Source organism: Bacillus rossius, chromosome 1 (genome assembly GCF_032445375.1).
Source record: "Bacillus rossius redtenbacheri isolate Brsri chromosome 1, Brsri_v3, whole genome shotgun sequence".
Classification (NCBI taxonomy): Eukaryota; Metazoa; Arthropoda; class Insecta; order Phasmatodea; family Bacillidae; genus Bacillus; species Bacillus rossius.
Genome location: NC_086330.1, coordinates 292,730,678 through 292,740,452, shown reverse-complemented (window position 1 = coordinate 292,740,452; position 9,775 = coordinate 292,730,678). Strand labels below are relative to the sequence as shown.

General features: G+C 34.2%; 1 protein-coding gene across 1 annotated transcript; it reads right to left on the bottom strand.

Moving 5' to 3' along the window:
• Nucleotides 1-3,852: 3,852 nt before the first annotated feature.
• On the bottom strand, nt 3,853-7,842 carry LOC134527749 (uncharacterized). The gene is made up of 3 exons (XM_063360677.1): nt 7,318-7,842; nt 5,520-5,690; nt 3,853-4,741 (listed from the first exon to the last, which is right to left on the bottom strand). Exons 1-3 carry the CDS (start codon nt 7,375-7,377, stop codon nt 4,022-4,024), a joined length of 951 nt encoding a protein of 316 aa, XP_063216747.1. The 5' UTR covers nt 7,378-7,842; the 3' UTR covers nt 3,853-4,021.
• Nucleotides 7,843-9,775: the final 1,933 nt, after the last annotated feature.

Here is a 9,775-nt window from a genome sequence, read left to right as displayed (position 1 = left end):
AGTCGCCGCGCTGACGTCATCACAGTTGCACCGATTGCACTTAAACTTCCATTCGTAGATTCCGCCTTCTACTTGAACACCCAAGCATGTAGAAAACGGTATCCTCGTAGGGGAATTCTTCATATCTTCATTCCCGGTGAAAAATGTCTCTGCAGTAGATGTCACTCTTGTCCTCGGCACATAATGTAACCGTCACTTCTCATAGCCCGATGTGTAGATTCATAGGAGCAAAACGTCTTTTACTCGTAATCAATCCAATGCGCCGACTCAGTTTAGAATTTTCTGCTCCACTTGCTTAATAATAATCACAACCCCTCGTTAATTTAATATTGCGCTAATCGATGCAAGGTGAACCTCTCTTCCGTAGTACTGTCGTCTCGGGCGCGAAGCTGAATTTTCATTTTAAACAGGCCAGTCATTTCTTGCGTAGTCTTGTACAGTTAAGGCGATATTACTCGCCAGGAACTCCGCGTAAAGCCAGGCAACTACATTCTTGGCTTGAGTGTACGGCTGACCCTTCGTCCCCCTTTTCCCAGGAGAGGTTCCTGGAATAGGGGAGTGGGGGACGAACTACCTGCAGTGAGAGGCAAGTGTTCTTTTTTTCTTCTAACACGCTGGAATGGCACAACCAAAATATCTTACATCGCCTTGAAGAAATCTGCTCTCAGTTGTTATATGCACCATTTAAAACAAAATAAGCATTCAAATAATTATTATCTAGGTTACAAATTATTTTGTGATCAATGATTTGTTATAGTATGATCATTAAAACTATATAAGTTAGTTTTTGGTATGAATCGAAACCAGGATCTAATCCTCTCGCTTCACTATCATAGCTACTATAAAAATAAAGACATTTCCTAAATCTGTGTAACGAGCGAGGTGGCGCAAAGGTAACACGTTTGACTCGCATTCGAGACCGAAATCACTCGAGGTGAATGCGTAATTGCTTTGTAAATTTAGGTCATGGCTGACTCCTCTCACAGTTCCTGTTGGTGACACTTTGTGTGACACCGTCTCTCATGATCTGGTTGTGGATAAGACGCAAAAGCCACTTACTTACCTTACAAAAAACTGTAACTTCAAATTATTATCATCGCGCGATGCTGGAAAACTGTATATAATTTACATTAAATTTTACAGACACGCATTTTAGAGCTGCTCTTCCAGTTTCACAACATGTTTTTAGTGTGCAGAATTCATCTGCAAATAAAGTGTGTCAAAGTGATCAAATGAAATGTGATGAGAACTGTAGCTTACTTCAAAAGTGTGTAAAAACAAAACAGAAATGTGTTATAATCCTAACTAAATGTTGGCTACGTAACATTAAACGTCTACCAAATTGATTAACTTCACATTGATATGATCGTGCCTGATGAACCTCTGTGCGCATTAAATTTAAAATGAGTTTTTCATTGGGGTCTCAAGTTATTGTTCTTGAGAGACTACTATTAGATATACAAACTTATACAAAACAAGAATTCTGTATAGACTTGACTAGATTCAAAAAAGATAGTTTCAAACTGAAAATTTGTTGCTTATGCATCTTTACAAATATATGTTTCATTAAAATAATATACTATTATTTAAGGAATTTTAATGTGTAATACCTAGTAATAGTATTTAACTAACGTCTATCATCGCTCAATTTTTTTCCTGTTTATAAAAGATACATTTATTATAAAGTACCTAAAGATTATACGAAAATGTTTAGGTTCGATTATTTACGTGCTGTTGAGAATTTAAACCATGAAAGCAATGTAGACTTGTATTGAAACTTTGGACAGAATTGAAACTTTGGACAGAGATTACCCAAATTAATTAAGTAAAAAAAAATTAATGTTGTCGAAACAATGGATATTGTTATTAAGAGTAGTCTAGCTATGTTGCACATTAAAATCAGGGTTTATGTTATGTATGTTCAAGTTTCAAACATTAAAAAGTTGTAGAAAGTGTATTTTATTTTTATTGACCGAAAATAAATCCTTGAGGCCTACATGGTCGAATTAAAATTACCTAGTAACAAAAAGTTTCCTTCATTTTTTCATATAGCGTTTATTTTTACCATAAGTAATTTCTGCACAGAAAACAAAAGTTAAATACGAATGCAAAAAACAAGCAAACCTAATTTTCGCTAGTTCACAGTTTTAAATGAATTAACAACTGCTCCATAACATTTCAAAGCTATTCACCTTTCGGAAAAAAAAAATTAATGCAGTAATTTATAATTACACCTAAATAATACAAATGCATACCACTGGCGCTTTATTTTAAAAAAATATCTTTAAACATATGCTCATTACTTAATACAGATGACAGGAAAATATTATTTAATGCGTCAGGGTTTAGCTAAAACAGAAAATATTAATAAAATTATATATACGTGTATAGTATTATTCTAAATAATTAACATTTGTCAAATAAATAAAATTAACCTATTTCCCTGACCGAAATAATTAAATGAATACATACAAAAAAATTATGTACATCCTACATTGGAAACGTTTTAAGAGAAAACTTCGTTTTCTTTTTTAAAAATTACTGAAGGAAAATGACGTTTGAAGACAATTTAATTCTTAATTAATGATAATTTCATCATAATTTATTTCAATCCATAGGCACTGCTAAGTATTCAAACTTTGACAAAACTTCACACTGACACTTGTTTGTGCATTGAATTTTTTTTTCTTGAGCTTTCAACACGTATTCTGGATCCCTACATTTCATTTTTCGTTTTATGCGACTGTCAATTATTTCAGGCAACATACATTCTAAATAAAACCTTTTTAGCTTAGGTAACATTGTGTGTTCCCAAAACGATTCATCCCTCAAAATTCTTTGAACGAAAACGTCATTTGAGCTGTATGCCACAAAATCACAATATTTCTTTCTTGAAAAGTTCAACTGTCCCTGAATTTGATAGTAGTAAGAGTGAGTTTTTTTTATTTGCATTGTACCATCTTTTTCTTCGAAACACTTCAAACGTTTTTCTTTTAATATATCAGAAAATTTGTTTTCTCCGATTGATGGAAAGCATTTTACTTCTACAATACCATCACACCCTACGATAGCATCTGGAGAAGCACCAAGGTAAGGCACTTGCTCAGAAACAAAAATGCCACATTTATCTGTCGTTGCGCCACTAATTTCTTCGTACTTTTTAAGTGCGGTTTTTTCGTGCAGCCTGCCAAACTGAACAGATTCAGTGTTGAGTTATTTCTTGAAGAGAATATTTTTCACCAAATTGTGACAAGAGGTATGTTCTAATCGCCTAACTACTGCTCCAAAACTGGAAGCTGTAAGGCGGTTGATGCGTGTTTCCCTCCACAAAGCACAGTCATGTTGGTTTGTTGTATTTCTTTCTAGGGCAACCTGTTTTTCACGAGTACGAACGTCTTCATGTAATTTCTTTAGAAAGTCTTCCATCTTGTTCTGCATCTCAACTTCGGGTATATCTGGCTCTGTGCAGCTGGCTCCGTAATCTTCATCTGAAGCAGCAGTGGTGATTTTTTTTTCTTTTGCGCGACTGTGTTTTCTTGTACCTGTTATTTAGACACATTCTAATTTTTTCCCGTCTGGAACACATTCTTTTCAAAAACTTCCCTGGGCTCCTTCCACACATTTTTTTCCATGTTGCAGCATGCCACGATGGACCTGACGAATGGGATAGTCCTGCTCCAATCACTCTTCTTCTATACGACCCTCTCTTAGCGTGGTCAACTCTCTTGTCACCACCAAACTTTGAAGCGAGACTCATATATCCGAAACAAAAAGTCCATGCCATTAAAATTATGAGCGTTATAATGATGATTAAGTAAATATTATTAAATAAAATTATTGATACTTGTCAGAATATTATGTAAAACATTACAAAAGAAAATATTATTTATAAGAAATTATTAACTATTTAAAATTTGCAAATAATTTTTTATTGCTAGAACTAAATACTGAACAACTATTAGAAAATCTAATCTCAGTTACAAAAAGCTAAATATTTTCAAAATGTGTTAAATAGTATGTTTTAACATACACACCTTTCTGCCTGATTTGTAGTCACATTTAATGTAAGTCTGTCTGCATTTCGAATAATGCGATCTAATAATGTCATAATGGGATTTGCCAAATTAGTCGACTCTAATATGCCCAAAACGTCACGTTCAGCACTGTTTTTCCTCTTGCAGAAGTCCCTACATTGTTCATGTCTGCCACACACATGGTTGAGTGCATTTGCTACGTCTGTTCGAAGGACGGCACATGCTTCAGCTTTGTCATCTAGAGCTGCAGCTGACTTGATTGCAGTTCTCACTCCTTTTACAAGACGTTCCAATCTCGACACTCCTTCAACGTTTTCCGTCAAGATTCTTCTTCCTTCTAGAGGATATAATGTGTTCCGTGCAAGTTTGTGCAAACCATCACTGAATGCTCTAGTCATATGGTTACTGCATTCAATCTTTTGCACATATCGCCCGTACGACACCTGTTCCTGTATGCGAGCGAAAACGCTGGATTCACCATCCCCTAAGTAATTCAAGTAGACTAGCCCATGCTGTTCAACGCTTTTATTGAATCCTTCAACAATAATGCTCTGCTCCATCCCAGTCGCAGGTCCAGTATAGTTTTTGTAGCAAGTATGCGGGGGCACTGTTTTCCTTTCAGTTTTGCTGCGAGCGCACAGAAAACAGAAACTGTTTCTTATCCCCAGGTATAATAGCTTGTTCGTCTCCATTCCAATAATTACCCCCTGTAAAAATATAGAACATTCATGTTATTACATATTTAGTGAAATACGTTACAAACTATTTATTAGTAAATTCAATCTTGTAATGAATGAAAACTACCGTAATAAAAGACTACAAAATGTGCTAAATGAATGCACCCTATTAAATCTAGAAATTCTAATTTCCTTAAGCTTTATTTTAAGATATGACAAGAAATATAACATATTACTTAAACAAATTTTCGATAGAAGGTTTTCTAGGCATGCGAGCATGAAACACAGTTGTATAAACCCGCCTATATCATAATGAAAACGAAAGATACTGGTAAAAATGTTAAGTTAGCACTTTCAAATTATATTAAATCTTGTCGAAGTTAATAGATATAAATTCGTTATCTAGCATACAGAGGCATGCATAATAAAGTACGTTTGTAATTTAATACTAAACTGAAAAAGAAGTGATATTTATGCAAATAAGCCCATTTCATGCTAAATGTGTATGTACTCTCATTTCTTTTTCGTGTGCTTTTACGGTGATAACAAAAAATTCAACACAACATTTTGGGTGCATGAACAAAGTGGCTATCATACTACTCAGAGCATTAGTTTTTTATTTACTATATGAAACTGTTTTCATTGAACATTTATCGTTTTATGTGATGAAAAAAGATGTTCACAAAACACTAAGTGAACATATTATAAATACGTTCAACAAATTCCCATTACCTACAATTTTGCACATTTCGCACACCTAATTTTATTTCTACTTGAAATACGATACACACAAATACATTTAACTTACTACTCCAGCAGTTGAACTAAAACCATGGCCATAGCTTCTTTTAGCCCATCCTCCGTCTCCGAGAACAGCGATATACGGAACACCGTCCTTTGTATGGTTTTTTTCTAGAGCTATTTCTCTTTCTTTAGCCCCATTTTTCTTCAGCTCTAGATATAATTGTTCCTCCCACGTCTGTAAGTAGGAATATCAAATGAACTTAGATCTGTATTTACATAAAAGCTTTAAATATACCAAAACAAGCCCTAGCATAAGTTATTTAATGTTTTAATAGTAAAAATGAGAAATTTGTTCAAACATGTATTTACTTTCAGGTAATTTTCAATGTGAACTACGAAGATGCATGGGTTTGTTAATTTATAAATAAAGTTTTCTTTACCATGACAAAAACAACCAAATTTCTATGGAATGACACGAGGTCTAAATACTAGTACACAAACAGTAATTTACTTTGAAAATTTTCATAAACGGCTAACTTGAACCATTTGAGAATTCTGATACGATTAGAGCCATGGCATGGACATTGCAACTTCCATGAAGAAATTAATTTTATGGTAGGTGTCCAAATGTAATTTAAAATGAACTGTATACCTGCGATTGGCCGCCATACATGAATACGTCTTCCTTTCTTATTTAATGGATGTTAATCACATAAAACGATGCACTTTTATACGCAAACGCTACTCTATTGCATACGTCTGTGGCACCGTGCGAGACGACTTGTCGCATTAGCACGAGCTAAAAATTAGGGCCCCAGGTACAAAACAAATAAGTTTAAATAAAATTATGATACATTATGGAAATAAGCATACTTTAAATAGTCAACAAGCAAAAATTACCAAACTGCATGTAGTCTTAAAAATCCCATTAAGTATTTAGCTAACAAAACGTTTGGCCAACTCTTACACGTTACAGAAGTATTCTTAAATACCAAATTAGTATATTTAGTCAATAACGAAATTTTTTTTTATTTACTGTGACTAAACAACGTAATATTTAATAAAATTTTCTATATTTGAGAGGTACCAAGGCTCACACATAAGCTCTCCCATAAGTCATGTGCTTGATGTTAAAATACCAAAATCAGATGTAAACAAAAGTAAAATGTTTCTGGATCACAAATATCGTCACATTTCAGATCAGAATCAAACCTTTAAAAAATCTTAATTTATTTGCAAACATTTTTTTAGATAATCTCAACAACGTACAGCATCACGATGCATTTTCCGGAAATAAGATCGCGGTTTAATACTTAAATGTTGAGTGTACGGAAACATCACATCGTAACTTGTAACTTTATGTAGTCTAAACAAATTACAAGCGCATAATAATTTATTTTGTAATGGACGACGCACAAATGCAGCTACACATGAATTTTACAAATGAGATAAAACAAATTTTTTTTGTCTCTAAAATTGAGTATTATTTCATCACGTAAATAATGGCAATTTATTTACTGTCATGAGCAAACGCCATACCGAGAATCAATAATAACGGTATACGTATGCCTTAGTGCCACGACACATTCCTAGGAACATTTAAATTTGTTGTATGTTGAGAAACATAGATTTATCGTCCATTGTCTTATCACTAAAGCGACGAATTCAAACTTGGGTGAAAACATTACAGAACTGTTTGCAGTTTAAACTTATAACTAACATTTCAGTTCCTTGTAGTTTGTAATTGTGAAGGGCGACATGTATAGACTTAGTAACACATTTACCCTTTAAGTTTCGTTATTTAACTTTTTATGAATGTATACTTTAATAGAAAAAACAATTGGTAATATATAAAGTTTTACCTTTCCAGCAACTTCTTCTTGTTTTCTGAATTTATTGTAACTCATAAATGGAATATCCATTATGCTAAATAGCTCTTCAGCTTGTGAGTAACCAATACCAACAGACAAAGCTCCCCAGACAAGTGCATTGTTGACATCTTCATATTTTTCAGGGGGCGCAGAAGAAACTGTGTAAGGGTTTTACAGTTATGATAGTAATATTTCAGGTGGAATGCTAACCCAGATCTGTTTTCGCTCATCAGCTCGAAACGTCCAAGAGTGCAAACATTCGGATGCTCGTGGATTACTTTCATTTCTCTCAGGAAGTGCACAATGTCTATAACACGATTCCCTGTCACTTCAGGAACATCCGAAGAAACCGTTTCCACGGCAAGGTCTGGAAGACTTTCGTTGTCACTTGCAGGTTCTCTCTCGCTATGCGAAGCTTCACATGCGTCATCACTTTCCGAAGATGTGTTATCCGTACTTGAAAGTTCTTCAACTCCAGACATGTATTGCATGTGTTCAAGGTCGTTTCTGCACAAAATGATTAAATTGGCTAGTACAGATGTGTAGAATGGAATTGTACATCACATTAGGACGACATAAGTTACAGTATATCCGAGAACAAGGCATACCGAAACTTGTGACACTGCGTAAGAAACAAGTGTTTAGTAGTTTCGTCAAACTGCATTTTTGGCTTGCTCTTGTCTGAAATATTAATGTGATGATAGTTGTTGTTACTGTACTGTATTGTATTCTCACATTTAACCGACTTATAAAAATAAAACGTATTTTCTGTTCACCTTATTTTCGGCTATACTGTACCAAGAAAACCCTTAATTTCTACGTGTCAAGATTGCAAAATGAACCGGAAGCTGTAATGTGTATAAGTACTACATGTTTGGCAGCGAGAAGAGTATAGAGCGCCTCACTCTTAGATTGATGTACAGGACTTATGGCGCGCGCTCTTGCCAGATCGCAGCCACGTTACGAAGTTACGAAGTGTAGGCTACTAATACGTATTTTTAAGTGCTCAAATATTACATCTCACTCTCTGAACTGATATAATTGTAATTTATAATATTTTATAATATAATTCTTTAAAATATGTCTTTTGTAACCTGATATATATTCCACAGTAAGACAATTCACAAACATACAACGATACAAATTTATTAGAAAAATAATTGAAGGTACGTTAATAAAAATTAATTATACAACATACCTTTCAATAATTAACTAACCTGCACTTCTTTCAAATTGTGTATGCAGGCCTACAGTTACTTTAAGGATCTTTCGAAAAAAAAAGAGGCATTGTAACGGTTACCGACAGAATATAGCGATATCGCCTAGCATACGTAGCAAATGTTGAAACGGAACTTTTTTGTCTGCTTAGGCTTTTTTTTTTATGAACAATCCCACTCTGTCAACTCTGTTATGGATAAAACAATGTAATAAAAAAATTCGTAACATTTCTTTCTCATTGTGTTTGTAAAACTAAAGTATAATCACAAACCATAGAATAATTCATTTTGTTACATGATAAAAAAATTAATTCTCCATTTAAGATTTGCTTTTGTTTTTAAATTAGACATTTTGAATGAAACACAATTATTTCACCCGTATGCAATGCAGAACATGACAGGATTTTTTTGCCAAATTAATTTTGTGTACAATTAATTCAGTGACTTGCATACACAAAGAGCCCTGCTTCATTATCACTAACAGGATGGTTCTGAATTTCACGCAATTTGGGGTTTCACTATGAAATCACAGATACATGGTTTTGTGATAAACATTGTGACAGTCAAAGACAAACTGAAACGTTGATGTATAACCATGGCACAGTCAAAGCCAAACAAAAACACGGTGTATAACCATGGCACTGCTTATGGCACATAATCACTGAAAAAAGTTGTTGCAAATAAGCATTTTCAAATGCGATTCGTATCTGCATAAGATGATGAACTTCATTTAAACTGAACATTTTACAGATGTAAATACTGTATCCACGTTTCTTTCGTAAAAAAGATATAAACACAATATAACTTACTTCGAAGTTTAATTTTACTAGTGCACCTAAATGGGTGTACAACACAATTTTCTCTTACCGTACTTCCTTAGCGTCAGTGATGATGTTAGATCTTCTTTCCCGCCACACTTTAATCGCATTCTTCGCACGTTTGTTTCGTTTACGTGGATTTCCTGGTCGTGGTTTACCAGGATATTTTTTTCCCATTTTCACACTTGAAGTACTGCTATCGTCTCAGTCGTATTTAGCAAATATACGTGCGACAAATTAAAATCACTGCATTTTACTCCTACTTTAACATTTAAAAGATCATCAGAGTTCCTTTCTAGCTCAAACTCAGATGTTTCTGTTTAGTGCTCCCCCACTACTTTCCTTGTGTTTAAAAGGTACAGGACAACCCGCAGCGCTGGGTCCCCTGGGTCCGGCAAAGGATGAATAGGAACT